This window comes from Buteo buteo, chromosome 5 (assembly GCF_964188355.1).
Source record: "Buteo buteo chromosome 5, bButBut1.hap1.1, whole genome shotgun sequence".
Classification (NCBI taxonomy): Eukaryota; Metazoa; Chordata; class Aves; order Accipitriformes; family Accipitridae; genus Buteo; species Buteo buteo.
The window spans coordinates 5,809,103-5,833,018 of NC_134175.1; the positions used below are offsets into that span (position 1 = coordinate 5,809,103).

At 48.1% G+C, this 23,916-nt stretch overlaps 1 protein-coding gene across 8 annotated transcripts in view; it reads right to left on the reverse strand.

Annotated features, from left to right (window-relative positions):
• CASZ1 (castor zinc finger 1) overlaps window positions 1-23,916 on the reverse strand; it is a 208,411-nt gene that overhangs the window by 28,077 nt on the left and 156,418 nt on the right. For 7 of the 8 annotated variants that reach the window (XM_075027388.1, XM_075027387.1, XM_075027389.1 and 4 more), the window contains 5 exons: window positions 20,843-21,412; window positions 12,307-13,147; window positions 9,433-9,501; window positions 4,448-4,538; window positions 2,204-2,368 (listed from right to left, as the gene is read on the reverse strand). In XM_075027388.1, the coding sequence (XP_074883489.1) occupies window positions 2,204-2,368; window positions 4,448-4,538; window positions 9,433-9,501; window positions 12,307-13,147; window positions 20,843-21,368 (1,692 nt within the window). In that variant the 5' untranslated portion in view covers window positions 21,369-21,412. The remainder of the gene's footprint in view (window positions 1-2,203; window positions 2,369-4,447; window positions 4,539-9,432; window positions 9,502-12,306; window positions 13,148-20,842; window positions 21,413-23,916) is intronic. The other variant, XM_075027391.1, reaches the window with a different exon arrangement.

The following is a 23,916-nucleotide window of genomic DNA, read 5'->3' on the forward strand; positions in this document are numbered from 1 at the left end:
GGAGTGACACAGAACAAAGTAGGACTTTCATCTATTCGGGGAATACAAAATTGAGTGGGAATGAGTTATTTACCTCTTTAGTCCTTCTGGGAGGTAAGGCAGGGTGGTGCAACATAAGGCCAATCTTTTGAGCTTGTAATATACAGGTTTCATTCTAGCAAAGCATAAACCCTATGTTCAGCTGATCTTAGCAAACCGTTGGTGACTTTCTCCCCCGTCACTGTTCAAGACTACCACTTCAATAATTTTAAACTCATGCAGCAAATGGGAATGGTGTGACGAGGACGGAATGCTGAAAACCTGCCTTCCTCTGGGTAAAGCGGGCAACTTTGCCATATTGAGTAAAAAAACACTGGAATCTGAAAACGTCCTCAGCCCTGCTAAGGGAGGATTTTTTTTTTTCTTTTTTTCTCTAGCACAACGTGTGCCAATGCCTGCACCATCTCAGAAGTGAAGAGAACGAAAACACCACCTCTTAGTTCAGCCCAGGTTGATTCAAACAGGCAATAACAAAACCCATGACAAATACCCAGAAAAAAAAAAAAAGGATGTCCAGCTATTTCCAATATAAAAGAGCCTCTCTCTCTCTCTCCACACTGACACCTTGAAAAAAGACAGACCCTGCATGGCATTAAAAAAAAGAATTAAACAAAAACCTCCTTAGGAATAATTTGCAATGCAGCTCTTGGTGCTAAAGCCTAAAAAAATGTCAGTTTATATAAACAACTAACTGAATTTCATCCACACCAATTATGGACATAAAGAAAAAAAAAACCTATGAGATGGATGGCACAAATTCTGCCATTTAAGCAGTATTTTCTTTAATTGGGAGTTTATATTCAGACACCTTTCCTGTAAGACACTGCTTACGTGGGCATTATTTTACTGGAAGACAGTGGGCACAGGATGGAATTACCCATATATAGTTGTGTAAATGAGGGTCTCTGTTCGAACTCGGAGTGACTTAAAGCTGTGAAACATTCCTCATACTCTAAATAAAAAATTAAACAAATCCCATCCTGGTCAATTGAAGAAACTAAACAACCAATATTATGGAAGCATAACAGAAAATGTCCTCAAGCGAAAATCACATGAAGTTCCCAATTTATCAAATGTTGTAAGCACATGCTTAAACCACCCCCTATTCAGGACAGTACTTGAGTGCATGCCTAACATTTAAGTATGTGCTTAAGTCCCATTGACTTCAGAAAGCATACCTGACTTCAAGCTAAACATATGCTGAAGTCTATCCCAGCAAAACATTTAAGCATGTGATTAAGGCCTTGTGACTTTAACTGGGGTCTTAAAACTGTTGGGGTAGGGCAGGAAGCGAGACCTGAGTTTTCAGAACAGAAAAGCTTTCACTAAGGGTTGCCTGATTATTCTGTTTGTAACTACAGCACATTCTCATGGCAATGGCTTAGGCCACAATTCTAATGGAACAAGTACGTATCAAACCCTCTAATCTGAAGAACGATCAGGGTACGACCCAAACAGTCTGGTGTGCCCGTGTCTAAAAACAGTAAATGCATCACAGTTATATCTGTGCAGCAACTCCAACTCTGGTTATGCTGCTCTTGAAGCCTGGCTGGCTCTTGAAACAAAGCTCCCAGCCTACACCACAGACAAGTACCACCGGTGAAGGAGATGCAGAACCAGGGGTGTTAAGTCTAGATATGTGACAGTAAAGTTTAATTACTTTAGAAATTAATTATGGAGGAAATTAACCCAGTGTTAAAGGGCAGATGTGTCACAGAAAAGTCTGATTTCAAGGTAGTGACAGATCACATTTGAGTAGAGGCAGTGCAGTGGCATCGCAGAGAGGTCCCTGAATCTCAGAGAACGGGACTTGTTTGAACAAGTGAAGTCCAAGACTGTGAGAAAACCTGGAGACCTGCTTTGCTTCACTGCATGCACAAGGCTTCTAAAACCAGAATGGTGCTTCCTTTCACCCTTCCCAACACTTGGCAGGGCAAGCACAGTGAGGAGAGGGCACAAACTCTTCAAAGAGGTGCCTGATTCAGAAGTGAGCAAGAGAGGCTGTGAATGTCACCCCTTTGCCTCAGGACAGCCCCTTGCTCTCTAACAAGGAAGTGTTGGGCTGCCTAAACTCAAGAATCCTTTCAATCCACCCCGAAAAGGACACAGTTCGAACAGTGGCTCTTCATCTGCCTTATGTGCTATTCCCCCGTCCAGCTGTTACCTGCATGCAGTGGTAGTGTGTGCTTTTCCCATTCAGGTGGCAGCCATGATAGTACACGCTACAGTCATCCAAGGGGCTGAAGCGCATGAAGCCGTGCTGGAGGGAATTATCACGTTTCTTGTGCATGTTGTAATGCCGAATCACATCCTGTTTACTAGTGAATCTCTGGAGAGATACAGAGACAGACAGTGAGACACGTGATGGGAGTGGGTGAGTAATCCTGGGGGCAGGGTGGGTTTTTTTGTTGTTGTTAATAAACTTATGGTATCAGGAGTTTAAAGCTTAGCAGTAATCACTCCAAGAGAGTCAGATTAAAGAGGAACTGTGTGCATGTAACTTCTTGGTAAATGGAAAGTATATACACATGAAAAGTTGTAGAGCAAACATGACACTGGGGTGATGTCCAGAATATGCTTCATGCAGCTTTAAGACTGCAATTCTTCTAACATAATTTTAGCTGCTACTATCTCAAGAACTGCTATAGTTAGAAAGCAAACCAATGAACTAAACAGCCTACAAGAGAGTAATCCAAGCTTCCAAATCACTCACTGTAGTGGTTAGCAAGACACTGGCTGCCACATTCATGTCAGGCTAGAAATTGGGAAAAATACTCTGCTCTTTTATAGTATCTTCCCATTGTAAGTCTTCTGCCTCCCCTACAAGGTAGGATGGCTTTATTAGGAAAACGGAGACATGGAACTTTCTTCCAGTCACAGAAAAAGATGGTAGTAGAGCTCAGAGCTACATCTGTATGACCAGAATATCCTTTTCATTCTCTACCTGCTTGAAGTAATGAAGGGGTACCCCACTGTCAGAGCAGGCTAAGTGCCTTTAAAATGAAGCTTTTCATTTCTATTTCCCACAGACATCAATATTTAACAGTGAAGGTGGGAAAGTAAATCTGATTTTTTTAAAAAGAAATCAATATCCATTTATTTTGAGGAGTAATTGAAAAGGCCTGTATTCTAATGTTTAACAACTTTTCTAGTCTCCCTCATAGGAAACAAATGATTATCGCTTCCACTCTTTCCCCCTATAATATCAATCCTGATCAATCTCGTTGGTATTGGCACAGGAATATATGGATATAGATTTCAACAGGAATCCCTTGGAGGCTGGAGGTATGATTTCCCAGGGCGTACATACAGGATTGCTATTGCCAATCATCGTTAATTTGTGCCCACTTATTACAGAGCGTTACTTATTCTAAAATATATCTCAGCCGTAAAATAATTTGCATTTTAAAAAGCAGCCTAAATCCTTATTCCCTGTGAGACCAGACAGCTCCTTTGCAAGCAGCTTCCAGACTCCTTAGGAAATAATCATGAGGCCAATCATAATAATAGGTTTTTCTGTCTTTCCATCCTTTGTGTTTCTCTCTTTCTGGTTCAGAGATATCCGTGTTACAGTTGGGACAGACTCATCTCAGTTACCAAATGCTGGGCTAGGAGGACCACTACATCCATCCCAGAGACAAACTCTCCTTTGATCAACAGAAACCCACAGTCAAGCTCAGCAGATCCAGAACAACTTCCTATGCTGTGGTCAGACTCATTCCTTTGAGACCCAAAGGTCTCCTGGGGTAGGGCTGAAGTTGTGTCTGATGCACAGTAGAGGCAAACTCTGGGATTCCCACTGACACACATGCAGCCTGACCACAGAAATGGCAGTGTCAAACTCACAGACCTGGGAAGAGGGTAAACAAACACAGCACGTGACTCGGCTGGCTTGACGTCGCTACCCTGGCAATTCTCCCAGTAATTACAGCATTGCACATGCTCCTGCCCCCACGCTTTCCCCACAAATCCGGGACTGCTGCTGGTCTTATTGGGTGTTTTGTTGCAGATACTGCCGCTACAACGTCACCCGGGCAGCAGGAGGGAAAGAGACAGACTAACAGATCAGCATTCCCTAGTTTCAGGCACAATTTGTAACACAGCAGAATTTATTCTCTTGGTTTCACTGATGTAAATCTGGAGTAGTTCCCACTGACTTGAGCTGATCTATGTTCTGCTCTTCGTTATAGTGGTCTGGGTTTGGTTAAATGGTGTTAGACTGGGTTAAATGGGAACAAAACAGGGATCTAGTTAAGTTCAAAATACATCTTGCTCTCTTTCAGAGCGGAAAAGTGAAGAGGCATGTGCGTGCATGGGGGAGGAAAGCACAGGAGGACACACATCTCCCCTACGCTGTACCCCTTTACATTCAGGTAGCTGTGCTGATAACTTTTTACCATTCTTTTACCTGGTAGTTGCACTCTGGGTCAAGGCAGTGGTAATGTTCTCTATACTGGTATGCACAGTGTATATGTCCACAGTGCTGACTGCCAGAGAACCTGCAAACATGAGAGGAGGACAGAAGAAAGAAAGGGAAAGAGAATAAAACAGTGTCGTGACAGTACTGCCTGTAAGCAAGGCACAAATAAAGTAAATCCCATTTCTGCTTTCATCCCATGTTTATGGCATTAAACCCCACCTCCTTTATCCCCTCCAAGGATGTTGACCCTCCTGCCTTCCTTCTCTTATTTGTCACTATTTAAAGGTGCTTCATGAGCAGGATCATTGAGGTCTTGTACATCCCTAATCTGTCTTTATTTCCCTTTGAAATTCATCTCCATTATGTAAGTTGCTTAACTTGGGGAAGAGTAAGAAAGGAAGGTTCCTTGAACTAAATATCATACAATTCTAAAATTCTCATGTGTGAGTTTATAAACCACAGCAGTGCGTTTCAGAAATTTCCCATGCCAGAAGGAGACAAATAAATACCAGTCAAATACGGATTCTAAATTTTAGGTATACGCCCATCTAGTACGACCTCAGAAAAGCTCAGGCATTCATTTGTTTGTACAGGTTACGTCTCATGACTTTTTTTATCACAGTATGGTGTCACACTACAGAGAAGATTGCAAACCAGTAGATTAGATGGTAAACCACAGAGATAGATGATGATCATGGCAAGATGACATAGGAACTTTCAATAAGATGGACAGATCAATGGAAAGACAGGTGAGATGGATCAACAGGAACGGGACAAAGTGTTACAGGCAGACCATCTCAACCCTGTGTGTGCATCTTCTCCCATGCATTACAGCCCTGCTAATCATTATTTTCCATGTGGATACAGTATTTGCTCTCAACAAAAAATAGTGCAGTGCAAAAGAACAAGGTTGTCAGCCTGCCTTTGAGTGCAACTGAAAGAAGTCACAGCCAACAACAAGCACCCAATCCATTTCTGCAGGCCACCACTGAGCACTCCACATGGCAAATTTGGAAACTTCTGACATACAGGGTGGGAAAAAACCCAGAAAGGCAGAAATGCCATATAATATCTACACACAAACAGGCAGTACATAGACTGTATTGACTGATAGACACGTCAGTAATTGGCAAGAGGGGATGATCCAGTAACAGGCTAATCAGTGCTATGAATTCTCTGATGCATATTCTAGAGGACCCTGGAAGAGCTGAAGAGCTTGAAAGGGAAAAGCAGTAGAGAGAAGGGGACTCAGAGGGGAAACATTCAAAGATAAAGTACCATCTGCTCAAAGGTTCCTCAAAGGTTCCTCACGTCACTTAGTGCTAAACACAGCAGGAGTGCATATGATAAAGGGCATGGGAAAGAAACAAGGAAGGGCAATGGGTAAAAAGGAAAAATGAGAGGAGTGAGGGGGTCCCGGGGCAATCAAGGAATGGGGCAGGTGCAGGGAAGATTATGGATCATCGTAAGGTGAGGTAACGCTAAGCTACAGGATAGAAAAAGTCGTGACGAAAAGCAGCACTAAGTAAGGCATTTCTGAAGCACAGTAAGGAAGAGGAGGTCAACTGTGGAGACAGCAGGGCCTCTAGGAGAAAGAAAGGGGACTTAATTGACAGAAAAGATAGACATTGCTAAAAAATTAAATGACTTCTTTGCCTCAGCATTCACAAAGGGAGACAGGGACAGATGCCAGGAGCAGACATGCCTTTCCCTGGGGAAGGAGAAGAAATACTGCAGGAAATCAGGATCACGTCAGAACAGGTGATTGAGAAACTGGAACAAACCTCAGCAGCGGAGAAGAAACAAACCACAAGGCAAACAGCAAGGCTGGCTGCACAAACAAAGGTGTGGAACTGAAAGCAGAGGAAGCAATTCCTGCTCAACACCTGGGCAACGGTGAGGCTAGTACAGGGTGCAGGCAGCAGCCTGAGTCACCATGGCATTAAACTAGGTACACGCAGCTCTGCAGCAGATCACACCAACTGGTCCTGCTAGTCCAGGGCTTTATGTCAGCAGCACTATCAGCAGCTTTAAAGGAAAGAAACTGCTTTGTGGAAAGCTTCCTCCTTATTCCACTGATGAGATGGGGAAGAGAGAGCTGTGCAGGGCTGGAGAACTGTGGAGTGCAGGCCAGGCAGAGACAACAGAAAGACAACAGAATTTGCTGACAAATACACACCTTTGAGGCAAAGCAGTCTAAAATATTATTGAAAGTGAGGATGCAAAATGACCAGAGATGCCAACTGCAGTAAAAGAAGGGACAGACACTGAAGAGATCTGACTGTATGGGATGAGTTACTTGAAACATCCTAGGAGGAGTAACTCACAGGCTCAGCTTTAAAAGCAACAGCTAAACAAGCACTGTAGCACTTCAAACTCCTACCCTCCTTGCCACGTGCCACGGCAAGATGTGTGTGTGTGGTGTCTACAGTGCAGGAAGGGAGAGGCAAGTGTTCTACCAAACCGTGCACTTGGGGAAGGAGGGAAGCAGCAAGCACAGCACAAAGGAGAAATTCTGCTCTTTCAGTCTGTAAGGTTAGGCTCCTAAAGGGTTATATTTATCCTGTGTTTCTTCTGACACTTGAAACAGTTCAAAGCTATTAATTTTTAAAGCACAGCATCTGTTTAGCTTTTTCATAACAGGAAAGCTTACACACCACACACTTACTTACACGCATACACACGCGCACATTTACATGCACATACTAGAAGGCACATCAACACCCCTCTTAATTTACATGAACGTACCCACAATTTCCATGCACACGAACAGACACAAACACACCTGAAACAAGCAAACTCACAGACCATCTAATCACACTGATATGCAAATCCAAACTCCCAAATTGTCCATACAGGCACATGGATTCATTTTCACAAGAATAACCCCCTCCCCCTTCCCTTACTTTCCTCCCCCTTCCCTTACTTTAATCGGTTCACTTTTTTTTTTTTTTTTGCCAGAAAGAACTAGTCTTGATCTGGCAAGAGTTAGAAAGAAAAACCAAGATAAATAAATAATAATAAAAATAATAAATAAAGAAGTCAGCATGCTTAGAGAGTGTTTACAGACTCATTACCCTGTAACGATGATGTGAAAGAAGGAAGAAAAAAAAAACCCACCCCAATTACAAGGGGGGAGGAAACCCACACAGAAATAAATATTTAAGCAAGTGCTGCCAGAAGCACCATCTGCTGAGGCACTAATAATAATAATAATAATTTTTTCTGTGGTCTTTTTTTTTTTTTTTTTAATTATAAATATACAGGGAGGGGGGGGAACAACCCAACCCAAACTAGCTAAGTAAGAGGTTTTGTTTTGTTGTGTGAGAGAATGGATTATCCCTGGGCAGCTTTTGGCAGTGGCTTTGGCAAACTCATTAAGCTAATTATGCAGTACAGACATAGAGTGTCGTGTCTCTCTCCCCCCACCCCTTGATTTTAAGGCTTTAAACTGTTTTTAAAATTGTGTGTAAATTGAAGGGAAGTGGCTGTGCTGCCAACGGGCGGCTTGCGGAGCTTTTTAAGCAGGATGTGGTGTCCCTTAGCTATCTCACAAGCCTCCCTCAGTTACCTGCCTGACCCAGGGGAAGGGGCTTGCAGAGCGCTGTGAAGAGTGGATGTGGGTGAAGTGTTTATACGGTTCTGTGCTTGAGAGGGGAACTGGGGACAAAAAGGGTGGCATCTCCTCTCTCACTGCAACCTTTGTGATTCCTGCAATCTCAGCAATAAAAGGGTGCTGCTCCTTCTGCCCCATGCAAAGATGGGCTTAAACCCCCGCTTTCATTCCTATACTCTCCCAGGAGGCAGTGAGTTGCCACAGGCAATGACTAGAGGCATTGCTGCTTGAGGAGCTGCATGTGGTGGTGCAACTCTTCCCATGTGGTCTTCTGCCCCCTTCTCCTACATCAGGGATTTGGGCAAAAGGGAGGAAAGGAAATCGCCTCTCGTTCCACTCTCTGGCTAGGGAGAGCACTGTTCCCACCCTTTTCCCCTGCTGACGTGCTAAGATCTTCCCTTGCACCTTCGTAGCAGCTGACTGCCTCCCACAGAGAGGTTCTGTAGACCCTGGCAAGGTAGGAAAGCACAGTACACATTTCCCTCCCCTCTTGTTAATAAGTGCCCAAGTGCTGGTGGGAACAAACCCTTCAGTTTTATCTCTGGATAGAAGTGTTTTCTTGCTTCCCTGACTGGTGTCCTTCTGTATACAAGGGGCTTTCGTAGTGAGTTTTCGCACAGTACAGGTGGAAGATTCAACAGGCCAGGGGCAAAGGCTGATGGACCCTTTACACCATGAGCTACAAAACAGGCAGGTGTTATGCAGTAATCTCCTCTGTCCCTCTGGCTCTCATGGCATTACTCACTCCATCTCACCGCAACAGCCTTGGACTCCCTCTCAGCATCGCTTATTCCTGACCTAAGCTTGCCCACGGCTGTGATAAGGTGCCCTAGCCTGCACCTTATTCAGTGAGGATTTCTCATATCAATGAGCTGCAAAATTTTCTAGGATAAACATCCCACATTGATGCCAAGACCTGCCTAAACTCAAGCCACTTGTGAATTCCTCCAGCCTAGAGTCTCAGAGGTGAGATGTTCTCTGCTTGCCTTCTGCAGGCACTGGACATGGTAGAGGAAAAAGGCTGGAGACAGCATAGCAATGGACAGAAAAAACAACAGCCAAGAGACCGCACTCCCATTTAAATCCTGGACTTCTGCAGTGAAACATTTTTCCACTATTTGTCACAAAGTCTAACAGCTCTGGGGAGCTGAGCATGCTCTTGGCATGCTTGTACACCTCTCACAGCTACTGCTCTCCCAAGCAGGGGAACAAAGCAAGTACAGATGCCAGAGGGAAATGGAAATGCCAAAGACTCGTTTAACACTTGATACAGATGGACAAGACCTCATCTCTCCCACCACCACTCTGCCCTCTTACTTCCAGCCCTCCCCCCGGGAAAGTCAAGAGTTTTGCCTACCTGGCAATATACTTCTGGTAAATATTTACGTCTTCGCTGACAGCTGGTTTGTCAGTGGGTAATCCATTCCTAATGAGAAACACACAGGGCAGAGGTGGTTAGTAGGCAGGAACAGGGCACAGTCTAAGCTCCTTGTTTCTCTCACACACCACTGACACACCAGGAGAGGGCCCAGGGAAAAGCACCCAGCAAAGACACACAAAGGTTGAACCTCCCTCCCCCTTAGCCTTCAAATCTGGTACCTTCTTGTCCTAGGGAACCACACAGTCTACCTACCACGTCTCCTGCATGTTCCCTCTTTGCAGGTCAGTGTGTTGGAGACACTGAGAAGACCAACCATGAAAACCTGTTTCCACAGAAAAAAACTAAATACCTATATACAAACAAGTGATGGCCACATGAAAACAAACACTTCCCTGAAGCACCTTGCAACACTGTCCTTATGTGCATGGAACGGCCATTGAGACATGTCTGCCCTAGGCTCAACTGTGGGAGAAGAGTCTCAATGCTTCAGCCACGCTCTGAGCTACCACACATTTCCTATGGCCAGCAGGCACAGTGTACTGCTACCCAGTACTGACAACATGGCTACATCCCGCTAGATGGGGCTTTAATTGCCTTTTTTTTTTCACACAGGTACCCCAACTCCAATAGACAGATGGGGCAGCAAAGATCAATTGAGAAAACCAACCCAACTGCACCCAACTGTCAGATAAGCCTGGGTTACTTAACATCATTAGGAAGCAGACAAAAATTGCATCCTCAGTGAGTTCAGCAAGAGGAAAATGAGATACAGGGCCAGACTCCAGCCTACCTAAAAGACAGTGGCATACGACACAATCCCAGACCGGCTGTACGCAGTCTTCCTTCTCAGTTTTGCCCGCACCCAACCTCCACTCCTACTCGTGACAGCTCTGTAGCCTGGTTTAAACAAGGACACTTTTGCACAGAGTTCTCTTGAAGAAGGTAGATTAGTTCAGGGCACGTTAATAGCATTAGATGTTAGAGAGTTTAAACCCATGGCTAGGGTGTATGTGCATACATGTGAGAGTAAGAGGTAATCCCCGCCAGGTTATTTGGTCCCAGCGGGGACTGTGAATGGAAAGCCAGGTCCCAGATACCACAGTTAGCACTTCCTCCTCCACCACTATTAATGGGCTGCTTTCTCTTATCATAAAAGCCTGTATCTAGTAAGCAGCCTGAAGGAGAAGGGACCAGAGCCCCTTCTGTACTCCAATGTGTGATCAGGACACTGGGAACTGCCAGGTTGAAGGCCCTGGTCACCTCCATTCCTGTTGTAACCCCATCATGATGCCCCAGGTGAGGAAGTCCTGTGGCTAGAGGAGGGATCACCATGGTGCTGCAAACCCACATCTGCAAGTGGCAGGAAATGAGCAAGAGAAAGGGAATCAAACTGGGATCCCAGTGCAACACCAAAGCAGATAAGAGGCTCACAGCCCACCACGCACAGCTCTAGGATGGCCACTGAACTCCAGGCAGCTCAGTATTCTGCAGACTCTTCAGGCACAGAGTCCCTGGCCAAGTCACCCATCACAACAAGGCACTGTGCCTACAGGAATATTTACTACACAGTGGTTTTTAGTAATAGGAGTCCCTGCCTGCCATCTGGAGCACATACAGTGTTCACCCTGAGCGGGGGCCAGATGCAGATGTTAATAATCCTCTGCCCTTTCCCATACACCTTAGCCATAGACCTCCCAAATCTGTCTGCAGGCAGTTGGGAAATGACTGTTTCATGTGGAGGACAGCTATCATTAGCTCTGCCTCCCAGGTGGGGAAACATGGAAAGTGGGCAATGCAGACTTGCCTGAGACCGCAAAGAGCATTCGAGTTAGGATTCAGCCCAAGGCCTCCTAGGTCCACATACTAAACATAAACCAGCCCTCTTCCTTACAAGAGGGCAAAATAGTAGGGTGGATGTGATGGCATTTGCCACAGAAGTGCAGGCCAGAGGTCCTAGACTTACTACCAATGACCCCATGGAATTCACAGCTCAAAACCCCAGGTCCACAGTGAGAAACAAGTAAATCCAAAACTTGACAAGAAAGCAGAGAAGTCCCTCCCTTCCTCCCTGCTTGCAGCCTCACATACCTATGTAGCTTTTCTATAGCTACCACCTCTGGAAGCCACATTAAAAAGTAATCCAAGGTTTGGCAAGGCCTTCAGATATCTCCATTCAGTCAATGGCATCATTGCAGAGACTGCCAGCAACATATGTGTAGGAGGTTATTAGTGTAATTGGGCTAATGAGTTTGCCCAGTCTGAGGGGTAACTGAATCACCTCTATTTGTGTAAGGAGCAAGCAAATTGAGAAGACACAGGCCCGGCCCCACAGAAATATATATATGCCTAACTCCTATGAAAATTGATGGGAACTAGTCACCAAAATGTCTTCTAAGTTCTGGGACAAACAAAAAGTCCCATCTTGCTAACAGTAAAATCAGCAGTTTTGCCATTGAGTTAGATGGAAGCAGGAATCAGGTTCTCCTGCAGACACAGCTGGATGCCTGGGGAACCGGAAGAAGGAGAAAGTAAAGTAGTTACAACCTTGACCTCGAGAGTGCTGACAGCACCATGTTCCCTCATCTCTCATGTTAACATATGAACCCAGAAGCTAGTGCGCTCTGGATTCATGGCTGTGACTGCTGATGTCAAGCCACATCCTTAGTGCAAGTAAAAGAGATGTAAGGTGCAACAGAGGAGCAGACACTCCAACAGAGAACAAAAAGAAACATCACACCAACAGTGCAGTACCTATCATCCCATGAACTGGAATTGCCCACTGATCCACACACAGACTTTAGGTATGATCCCCCACTAACACAAAGGTAAGAAAAGTGGGAGGGCACTTACTTTACTGTAGAGACTGTTCCAGTTGTGATGGAGTCTGTCTTGGAGAAAGTTGATTTCAGGTACTCGGGAGTGTTGAATGGCAATGAGACGGACTGCTCTGGCCCAGCCACAGGAGTGCTGCTGGGGGTACTGGCAAGGGGAGCAGGGGCCAGGCTGGGTGTTGGAGCTTTTACTGGAGTAAGCTTCTGAATGTTCCTCACATCATACTTGGAAGGCCGGCCTACCTTGCCTGTCTTGAAGGCGATGGCTCCTCCCATATCTGGGCTTCCTTCTCCAGGCTTGAAAAGGTGCAAGTACTTGACATTTTCTAGGTCATACTTGGAGGCCTTCTTGTAAGTGTTGCCATTTTGCGGCCTGATGCTCTCACCCGTCTTCAGCTTCTGAATGAAGAAGTCATATTTGGAGGCCCGTGACATCAGGCCCTGCATCTGGGAACTGCTGGGAGAGGGCAGTGGCAGGATGGTGGCTTTGGTCTCCGTCAGCATGGAGGCATCTGGACCTGGCACCCGAATGGGCTGTGCCAGCACTGAGGAAGTTTCTTTGCCTAGCTTGGAGCCCAGCTCCTCAGATTTGGCCAAGTGCATGGGCCAAGAGAGCTGTTCTCCAGCTTTCAGTTTGCGGATGTACTCCTCATACTTGGAGAAGCGGGCTCGTTTGCTCATGGCGTCTTCGCCAGGGAGAGAGGCAGCAGTTGCAGTGGCCTCTGAGGTAGCAGCGTTCAGCTTGTCAAAGCTGATCTTGCGGGCCAGCTCATCCCGCATGTTCTGATCATCATAGCCGAACATGCCCAGGAACTCATTCATGGTGGTGGCGGCATAATCTCGCAGCGATGAAGCTTCCCCTACAGAGAACCAAAGTGAGAGAGTCACGCAAGGCGTGGATTTTTCTTCTCCTCCTATACCAGCACTAGTAGCAGGGAGGGGGAGTAAGGGGAGAGGGGAACATGATCTACTGACGTTTGGCTCACTTGTTAGGTTTTACGACTCTTAAATTAATTTGTTTAAAAAAAAAAAGTAATTAATACTGGGGTAAAATAAAAAGAGTTCATCAATGCCAGGAAAATCAATTTCCTAAATGTTCTAGCCGATGGCTTTTCAGTACATTAAACAAAGTTTCATAAATGTCTCTGCACTCTTGCCTTGGCCTAATATGAAGAAAAAGTAATTTTACTGGAAGTGAGACCAGTGCCAATATGCCGAGGTTTGTACAGTTTTGTCCTTGCGTGTGTTTGTGTATGGAAGGAGGTGCACAGAGGATAGACGGCAGTATGTCTGCATGTGTAACGGAGGGTAGAAACATGTGAGATATGCTATGTGTCCTGGTGAACAGCAGGGCTGAGAGCAGGCAGGACAGCATGGTGTGAAACAGATAAGGGAGACAGGGCAAGCCAATGTATGGAGTGGAGCAGGAGGAGGGCAGAATGGAAAAGTGCAGAGTAGAGAAAGAAAGATGCAGAGGTGGAGATGAATTCAGGTGGGGGAAGAGCAGCAAAGGCTATATGCATGAGAAGCTTGGCAGTGAGGAGTGGCAGCGGGAGGAGTGGAGAAAAGAAGGCAAGACAAAGACAGGATAGTTCCCCATAGCTGCTGCAGTCCTTCCCTTCCCTGTCAATTTTCTAAGAGTTCTTTTCACCCAACTTGTTCCCTTCCTTCTCAATCCCAATGACTGGAGAGCTACTACTCTCCACACAAAAAGGGGCCACAGCTCAGCAAAGGCTGTGGAAACCTACAGGTGGTCTCCTGAGAAGCCAGGAACAGCTTCCAGTAAGATGAGGAAAGGGAAAAGTCCACACAGGTGCAAAATAGGTAAGGAACAGCCTCCTCCCCATCCCGATTTGGACTGAGAACAGAAAGAGCTGTTGTCCTGATGTGGGCCCCACAGTGGGGGAGAAAGCCTGTTCTCTGGAGCGTGGGTTGGGGAAGGGGCAGGAAGGGGTTAGCCTACCTGAGCGTGATTATACGGAGGAAGAATGAGTAAAAGCTGTCCTTCCTTGGGTCTCTCCCTCCCTTCCTCCCTCCCCTACTCCCTCAGGCAGTTTCACAGGCCACCAGGAGGGGAAGAACACACATCTGGAGGTCACCCAATATCAGTGTAAAGGAGGAAATAAAGATTGCTCTGACGTGCCAGCTTGGACTCATTTAGGCTTCAGTCTGATACAGCGCTCCTCCTCCTCTCCCTTTTGCTTTCTCCTGCAGAGTAAAGATTTACTGTGTGCAGGAGTCCTTCAAACCTCCCTCGTCATCTTTTCCAATCACTCACTCTAGCTCTCATGGGCAAGCACACTCGTTCACAGGGAGCCAGCACAGGCAGGTACACTGGCAGCAAAATGGAGGTTCTGGGCACTGGGTCCTGCTCAAACCAAATCAACACTGCCTTGAAACATAGTGGAAAAGGAAGGCACCAAGACATAGCCACAGAACAGGTCAGCAGATCCAAAGCATGAAAACAGACCCTTAGGATTTAGGGGATGACAGCTAATGATGCCATACGCACAGGCACGCACATACGAGAGCACTTCTGTGCACACAAGACCCAGTCAATGAGCAAAGTCAAAGTTCAATAGCCATCAGCTTCCACAAATCAGTTTCCACAGGACTATACAAAGGAAGAGACTGCCTGCAATGGGCACTAAAATGTGCAAGACCATGAAGGTCATATTCCTGTTTCAATATTGCCTGGCATAGCTGTGTTCATGTAGCAGAAGTGTGGCTGCACTAGTTGCCTGTCTACATGGTACATGAGAAAGGCAATGCGAAGATCATGCCTGAAGCCTGCAAGCAGGAGGACAAAGACACGCCTGCTATGTACTGGGATCTGGTTTAGCCCAAAATGACTTTCCAGCTCTGGGCACTTAGGCCCAGCATCCTGCATGGGATTTGGGGATGCCTGACTTCAGAATAAACACCCTGTTAGTTACGGAATGGGTGACAATGCCCCTGCAGTGTCTCACTCAGGTTTCTGTAGCACAACCTCATGGGTCAGTATTAATCTTAAAGGATGTTAAATGCAGAATCATGCCTCACAGTGTCCAATAACAAGACCTGTCACAAGGAAAGGCTGTATTACTCCATCCTCAGAGGTAGGATCGTTTCATCTGTGCTTCCCCACTTGACCCTCTCCTGTGGCCCCTCCAACAACCTACCAAAGCCATCAACTTTATCTTTCACACACAGACATATTAAATAATTTCATCTTGCTTTAAAGCAGTTCTCCTTTTTACCTCTTTTTCTCTCTTCTCCACCTCCATTTCAGTGTAACCCTATGACCCAACAAAAGTGATTAAACCCATGAAATCCCTACGGGGTCTAACACTTCCCTGTTTCTGTTAAATCTGCTTTCCCTGTTCTGCTTTTCCTCTCTTTTTGGATCTGTAAAACAATCCCCTAGCCTCCTTCACAATGCCCTGACTTCCAAGCACTGCACAGAAAAACTCTGGCCAACCTGTGCCAAACTGCAAGGGGAGAAAAAATACCACAGAGAGGATCTGATAGGAAATTAAACTATTAAGTTTGATTTTTACTAGCTTTAACAGCTGCCCTGAAAGCCAGCCAACCCCTTTCCTTCTTTATCCTAACCTGCATCACACGAAAAAAGACGGGAGACCCTCTTTTTCAATCCCACATCTCAAATCAGTTTTACAAATCCCAGCTCGGTTCAGGCCCCAGAGACATTACAAATCCAGAGAGAAGATTCAATGAAACCTAGCATTTTCTTTTAACACTGTAGAAAATGAAATGCTGTAGGAGACCAGCTCCTTTTTAAACTTCTCTCATCTGCACACCTGGTCTTGGAAAGCATCGTTGGTACCCATGTGGCAAGACCCCAACTGGTGCAAACAATTAGATGCAAACCCCAAGACCATAGGAAAGGGGGAGTTTTCAGACCTTTTTTTGAGCTTTGCAAAGTCTAAGCTTGAGTTCAGGTTTTACTACCCTAGATTTAATCACCTCATCCCTCTAAACACCTTGCATTATGCTTTTCCTTTGCTCAAATTCGGTTCCAGATGATCACAATACCCTCCCTGATCAACAGCTTTGCCGGTGCTGCTCAGTCTTTCCTCATCCACATTTGAGATGAAACCTTGGCCAGTTCCCACTACTCACTGCCTAGCAAACACACCTTCACTCATCCCAGCGTGAGCCCACCAACACATCCCCTAAAGCCAAGACAACCTTCAGTTAGTTGCACAGGCAGCTAACCGGAAGGCTACAGGCTTTTCTGGTGGAGGCACCTTATGGAAGGGAGCTGTCTCACCACGAAGATGGTATGAGACCCAGCCAACTCATTTCACATACAAACAAGAGTGAGGAGGTAATTATTATTACCTAATCAACAGAAAACCCTCCCCCTACCCACACACAGACAAAAGTGAAGCAGGACAGCAGTTGGGAAACAAATTCCCGTGACAAGTGCACAGCCCTGGAAGGCACAGGAAGCATTGTCCCTGGGTCTTCTTCCCCCTCCCCTGCACCACATTTGTCTCTCCTTTTCTATGTGATAATAAAAGAGCTCCCTCTCCCCTTGCCAGTGCTCTCCATTTGTGGGCATTGCCAAAGAGCAGAGATCTGTGTGTCTCAGAGCAGCTATCGTATCACAAAGGATCCGAAGCTAGCAAAAAGGGGGCTAAAAATAGCCTGCAGCAGCTCACTATATATGGAAGGAAAAGCAAAACAGCCCAAATGGAGTGCAAGGTCTGGATACTGGGGGATGGGACATCCCAGCCAGGGCTCTGTCCTTTATTCTGCTTGGGAAGGAAAACATGTAGACTTGGGGGCTATAGGATAATGAGCAAGAGACTGGCACTCATCAGGCATGTTCTCCCAAGTGGAGTCTCCCCAGGAAATTATGAAGAGAAAACCCCCCTTGTTGAAAACAGGTCCACTATTCCCTTTCTAAGGGACTTAGCCAACAGGCTAAGAAAAGAAAGGAAAACTTTGAAAGCTTGTACAAGGGAAAGCTCCTGGTGACTACTTTAGCCCACTATGTAAGTAACAGAGCAAAGAACCTGGGACTGTATAGGAAAATCTCCCTGGGTATGTGTGCGTCAGTGAGAGATTGTGGAAAGGGATCTTGGTCAGAGACTGCACTGGGAAATCTAAATGCTATATATAAATGCGTGTAGAGAACTATGGGTCAGCCAGTGTGCAGGAGAGGGTGCATGAATGAATGAAGAAACACATCTGCACATCCAGATCAGCTTCTGACACACATCTCCTGACAGATGCCAGCTTTGAGACTCCTGAACATGTTTCCTAGTTGTACCAGAGAGGGAGGCACATAAGGCAAGACTGAGCACTGACTCATTAGTCCCTTGCTTCCAAGGGGTGGCTCAGAAAAAGAAACAGGTATGCCATACATGCATGTTCTCCGTCTTGTTTCAAAGCATGAGGATTGAACAGCATGGAGCAAGTCTCTGAAACTCCTGCCTGACACACAAGCATCTGACCCTGGAAGGAGACATAGGTGGCAGGGATTTGGCATTAGACTACAGGAGGTGTTAGTAGAGGACACCAGCAGTAGCTGAAGTCCCATCAAGCAGGCAGTGTGTGTACACACCAGGAATCCAGGAAGCAGGAGCCCTTCTCAGCCCCATATAATTAGGATGGCTTTCCCTACTGATTAAGAAAGCCAGTTAGACATAGGATCCGTTTTTCTGTGTGGCTCCTGCTTTTTACCCAAGTTTCCAGCTGACCAAAGAAGTATGGTCTCAATTTTAAATGCTGCTGAGCACTGCCAGCTCTGTATCCTCCATGTCCTCAGAGGGAGCAACGGATGCTCAGAACCTTCAAAACCAGGTTCCTGCCATGACTCCTCTGAAGCCACATTGACCAGGAGGACAGAGCTGTATTCCTTTCCTTTGATCTGACTGCCTCCTGCTACCCCCAACTCCCAGGAAAACTCCTTTTCAGTACAGGCCATTCCAGATCTCGCTGGAATAAACTTAACTTGCACCCACTAACACCAAGTCTGAGAGGACTCGGTGATGAACAGCTTAAAACCCATTTTCTGGAACACTGACAGAAAAAGAAGAGGAAAAGAACTTCGTCCTTTCCAAAGGAAGGGATGTTTCAGTTTGTGCTTTCCAGGGAAATGTTGCGAATGACATTTACAACAGGGTTCTTGAAACAGACGCTCAAGACCTGGCAGCACGTCTGTTTGCAAGTCAAATCCCATGTGGCTCTATATGTAAACCGGACCCTACATGTGCCATTACCCGCCTTAAACATAAATAAGTCTTCAGCCCCCCATAAATGTACATAAACATTTTTACATGATCCTTTGACAATATAGCCCTACAAAGGCATTTTACTGAGAACTCCTACCCCAGTGAGAAACCTCAGTTCCTTTTAATTTTCCCCAGTTTGGTAACATATTTTTTACATTTAAGTTCCCCTCTTTTCAGTTTTCATAGCAAATAAAAGCTGCAAAGCGGGGGGGGGGGGGATTAAAACAAACTAAAAACAGAGTCCAGGCACAATCACCTTGTGTCTGGGAACGACAAGGGCTTTCCTATCAAAGGAAACTGAAGGTCACACTTTTCCTCATTGATCTTGCAATGTTTGTTAATTACTCTGTCACTGATGTGGCGAAGGATAATTAAACAGCTCTGTTTATATCTTATATGCATAATTATGTGCGCTGCCACTGAACTCGTGAAGACTAGAGAATGTGCCTCTCCAGAAGGGGAACGGACAGACGGAGATGAGTTTCGGCTGCATTATTAACAGGAGGAGGAAAACATGCGTGCACACAAAAGGAGGAAAGTTTGATGGATTCACAAAGTGCTGGGATCAGAGGAGGGGTGCATGCAGGTGGAGCAGATTAGGGGAAGATCTTTCAATTACAGATCCAACCCAGCTGAGTGACAAAGCGGGGGAGGGAGTTGCTCTGCCCTAATGGAGAGAATTCAATTTACCCTAAGCTTTTACCAAGGCATAGCACTCATACAGCCCCCAAAATCAATCTGGGGGGAACCTGGGTATCAGAAAGCGATAAAGAAATTCACCTGGGGCCTTCTGCAACATCTCTTGCTGAATTCAGCTTTTGAATGAACCACAAAAATAAGATGGTAGCTATCTGAAAATAAGAAATGCACACACGGCCTGGGGGAAAATGCTTTGCAACTGCACACAAGTTGGCATCCCAGACCGAAGCGGCGGGGGACACAGAGGTTTGGAACCAACAGCTTCACCAGCTCGAGCCCCAACCCAGGGTGTGCTACCCCGCCAGCAGCGCCGGAGGACGGGCTCCCACACCCGCCTCATGAAGGAGGCAACGCCATGGCGAGCGGTAACCCCTCAGCCCCTCTGGCCAGGATGAGGGGAACGCACAGCAGCGTTACGTGTTGGACGGCTCTGTTACGGGCTCTTATTTGACACGCAGGCAGGGGTACGGGCAGCCCAACCAGGGGTAAGCGACCAAGACGGGCAGTGCTAGCCAGCAGCTCGCTCCAAGCTTGCTAACGGCCGAGCAGCAGAGGGCAGCGGGCGGGTCCCGCACGGGACGCGTGGCCACCCCGGCCTTGCCCTGGCACGGCACGGTCTCCCCCCGCCGGGTCCCCTTCCTCCCGTTCCCCCGGGGAAAGCCGCCGCCGCCGCCTACCTCCTGCCCGCCGCCGCGGCGGCCGCTCCTTCCAGAACCTTCGCCCCGGCCGGCCTGAGGGGCGGGGCGGGGCCGCCGCACGCGCGCGGCGGGCGCGGGGCCGGGTCCCGCCTCCCCAGGTGCGGCCGCGCGGGGTGGGGCGGGGCCCGCCGCAGGGGCAGCCGCTCCCCGGCGCCTCTTCACGAAGCCGCCCCCGGTCCCCGACGGCCCCGGGCGGGCTTTCGCAGGTCCCGAGCCGGCCCGGCCCCTGAAAGCCGGGGGAAGGGGCAGGCCAGCACCTCCGCGGGCGGCAGGGCCGCAGCGAGCACCGGGTTGAAACGCACGATGAGGTACTGGCCTTCTCCCTCCAGCCCGGGGCTCCCGCGGTCAACTCTGATCTCGGGCTTAATTACCATTGTATAAGACGCGACGTGTGGGCATGAGTGTGTTTACACAACCCTGCCCGCAATGCGCTACGATGCCATGCGATGCGATGCCATGCGCTGCGAAACCAGCGTGCGCGTGAATATGCTGCAGCATCCACCTGGGATTTGCCACAAGGGCACGCTCCCCTTTTTTTCCCCCCTCATGCGGAAATACATGACCAGAAAACCAGCACACGCCACAGCTATCTCCATCTGAATGGTGTGAAGGAGCCTACAGGGGAGATCTACTCTTCTGAGGGATCTGTGGTCTGGAAAGAGCCGTCCAGCCACATCCTTCCTAACAAACAGCCCTCTCAGGAAGGGGAGGCTGAAGCAGAGGCAAACTCGGCACGGTCCCAGGAACAAAATGCCAGGCTTCTGCAAGGGGATGGGGGCTTTCATCCTCCTCCTTGGCTGCCAGATGCAGACGGTATCTGGCATAGACACACAGCAACAGCTTTGTCTGTCCCACAGAAAATGCGACCGTGAAGCTGCCCCGCGCAGGGAGGTGGAGGGGGCAGAGGGCTTACCTGAGGCGGTTCCTCCCCCGAGCTTGGAGCCTGTCTCGCCACTGGAGGACCGGTAGGCATCGTCCTTCGAGGCCGGCCCGTCTGAATCCCTGTCGTCCAAGAAGTTGCCATCCTGCGAGCCCCTCAGAGCGTCCACCTCGTCCCCGTTATCTTCCTCGTCACTGCAGCCCTTGGGCTGCACCATGTAAACCCCTTCAGGGGGCACCTCCACGCTCTCAGCGCCCTTACATTCCTTGCCCTCCGCTCGCCCCGGCAAGGGCTCCTCGTTGTATTCCCCGTTCACCCACTTCTCAATCACCTCCCTCCTTTTGTCCTCCTCGATCTTCTGCACGCGGCTGAGTCCATCTGAAAACTCTGTCCCCAGCTCCTTGGTCCCAGGCTGAGGCAGGTCCTTGTTGCTGCTTTCCCGCTGCGGCCCCTTGTCCGCTCGTGCCTGTTCGGCTCCCCCGTGGTCAAAGACGACCTGGCGGCTCAGCTTGGCACAGATTGCATTTAGCTTCAGGCCGCCTTTGCGCTTGGCAGCCATTGTGGGTTTTCCTGAGGCTGCGTCAGTGCATATAGTTCTTTCAGCTGGAAAGAGAGAGGGGAAAGAAGCAAGGAAGGGCATTAGTGGGATCAGACAACTTGAACCCAAACAGCAAATGGCTGGTCCAAACCCAATGGGCCTTCAGGCATGGCCAGTGTCATCCTCTGAAAGGTGGGACTGCCATCTGTTTCCTAAGCCCTGAGTGGAAGCCCAGCCAGAAGAGCCTGGTGAGAGGCACGGTCCGAACCTGCTGGTACCAAAGGATGCCAGTAGCCTCAAGAAAGAGCATGTATTTATGCTGGGACTGAACTGGGATCAAAAGGCCCCAAACGCCTCAGGCAGGTGAATGTGGTACGGACCAGCCTTTGCTCCTGGCTCAGGCAGGATGTGAAGTCTGTTAAAAGCCTGACTTGCTCTCCCCTTCAGACTGCAGCACCACCTGAGTTTAGGTCCCCAGCTCCATCCCAAATGTGTTGGCTGCCAAAACCACACCAGCCAGTAACTGCACCCGAGCACCTGTAGCAGGGAGAACAGCTTCCCAAGCCTAACCCTAGGGACGGTGAGGAATTCACTTAATGGGGTTTATGTATATTCTCAGAGAAGAGAACCAGTATGCACCAGAAAGAACCAGTACGGAGGACAGTAGCCCTGGCAAGTGCGTGTGCTGGAGCACCAGACTGGTGTGTGGCAGTCCTATGGGAGAAAATCACCTTGGGTTGGTATCAGTTGATCAAGCCCCTTTGCTTGCTCGTTCGCTCGCTCTCGCACACACAGGAAATTCTGCTCTCACACTTCCCAGCACAATCAGCTAATTAGTGTGGGTTTGTTATTTTAATGTAGTTTATTCATATGTGACAGCTAGTAAAGGAGGGGTAAGAGAAAGTGGGGGGAGAAAGGAAGAAGGTAAGGTCTTAACTTCAAGGTCACGGAGAATCTTGAACTAAATGGTCCCTATCAGAGTCACTCGCATAATTATTGCATCAACAATTAACAAGATTCAATCGCAAATAAAAGCAAAGACCTGATTCTAAAGCAGCTGCATTGTCTCATTTCCCTCTTTACTTACAATACCTCTGAGAGACAACCAGACTAATAAGGGTTAAAGGTCCCAGGGCAAGAAACATGCACACAGCCTGGCTCTTCCCCCAGCACACAGTGCAGAGGCAGACCCTGCTCTGTGTCCCAGGGCTCGGGAAAAGCACCCAATAAAACGCTTGCCGGACACACAGACCACACTACTGGAGTTAGTGTGGGGACATTGCTGGAGGTCTCTCCAAAATGTGCTCTTAGACTTTATGTCGTACTGAAAGAGGGCCCCATCACACAGAGAGCAAACAGAAACCATGTCCAGACCTCGAATAGTGAGAACAGGTTCCTCCACTGCACAGGAGTCCCTCGTGGCAGCTCAGCCCACACCTCCCTGTCACCAGCACAGAGGTGCTGCTCCACAGAAGCACAGTGAGATTAATCAGACCCCCTACAATGCATCCAGAAGCCATCGTGACAGCCCCTAATCCCATAACATGACAGCCCAATACAAACAGACTGAAACTTTAGACCTGCTGTCCAAGAGCCAGAGAGTGGCTGCTTAGCGTAAACTCCTGACAGCTTCAGACATGCTTCCCTGTCAAGGACTGCAAGAAAAATACCCCCCCCTCCCCGACAAATATATCAGCCCCCCACGCAAAGGGAGGCAAAATGTACTCCTCCACTTTCTGAACACACCCCCCCCCCCCGGCACTAACACCTACGTGCAATCTATGCTTTCGTGAAGGGAAAGCACACGTTGCCCCCAAACACATACCTCCCCATCTAGAAATTATAGCTGTTCAAGAGCTGCGTGTATGCGCTAGCACGCTCCATAAATGTAGTCATACACGTATGGGTTAAAAAGTCCCATCTCCCCAAAATACATTCCCATACATTTCCCCACGCATTTCCCTTTCACACATTCCCCCAACACACGCACACAGTCCTCACGCATACAGATGGGCACAGGCAGACGCCCATGAAGCTGCAAAAGTCTCTGTGTGCTGGCACCTTCCCTTCCCATCACATTCCCACTCTATTTAGGGCAGAAAGTGAAGGCCAATCCTATGCGCAACTGGTACCACAGAGGGAATCTCGGGAGGCTGCTGTGAGCTCCAACTGGAGCCTGGCCAGGACACCTACAGCTCACGCCTGTATGCTCGGGCGAAGGGCCAGCGGAGCCTCGAGAGCTGCAGGTAGTTAGGATGGTGCCTCCCGTGCGGTGCGGTGCCTGCCCAGGGCTGGGGCACTGGGTCAGCACTGAATCACCAGCGCTGCTCTCCCAAATGCTGCCTGGTGATTCCCCGTCCACGTTCTCACGATGCCCAGCCCTGCTTAACTGGTGAGATCAGCATCGCTCGCAGCTGGAGATAACTGGGAGGCAGACACGCGGCAGCCCAAATCCCCACTGCCCTCCCCCTTTCTGCAATGAGGGCAGGTCCCATTATTCTGGTCTGGAGGTGAGCAGCCAAGTGCGTGCACCAGCCGGCAAATGAATATATAAATATTTATTCAAAGG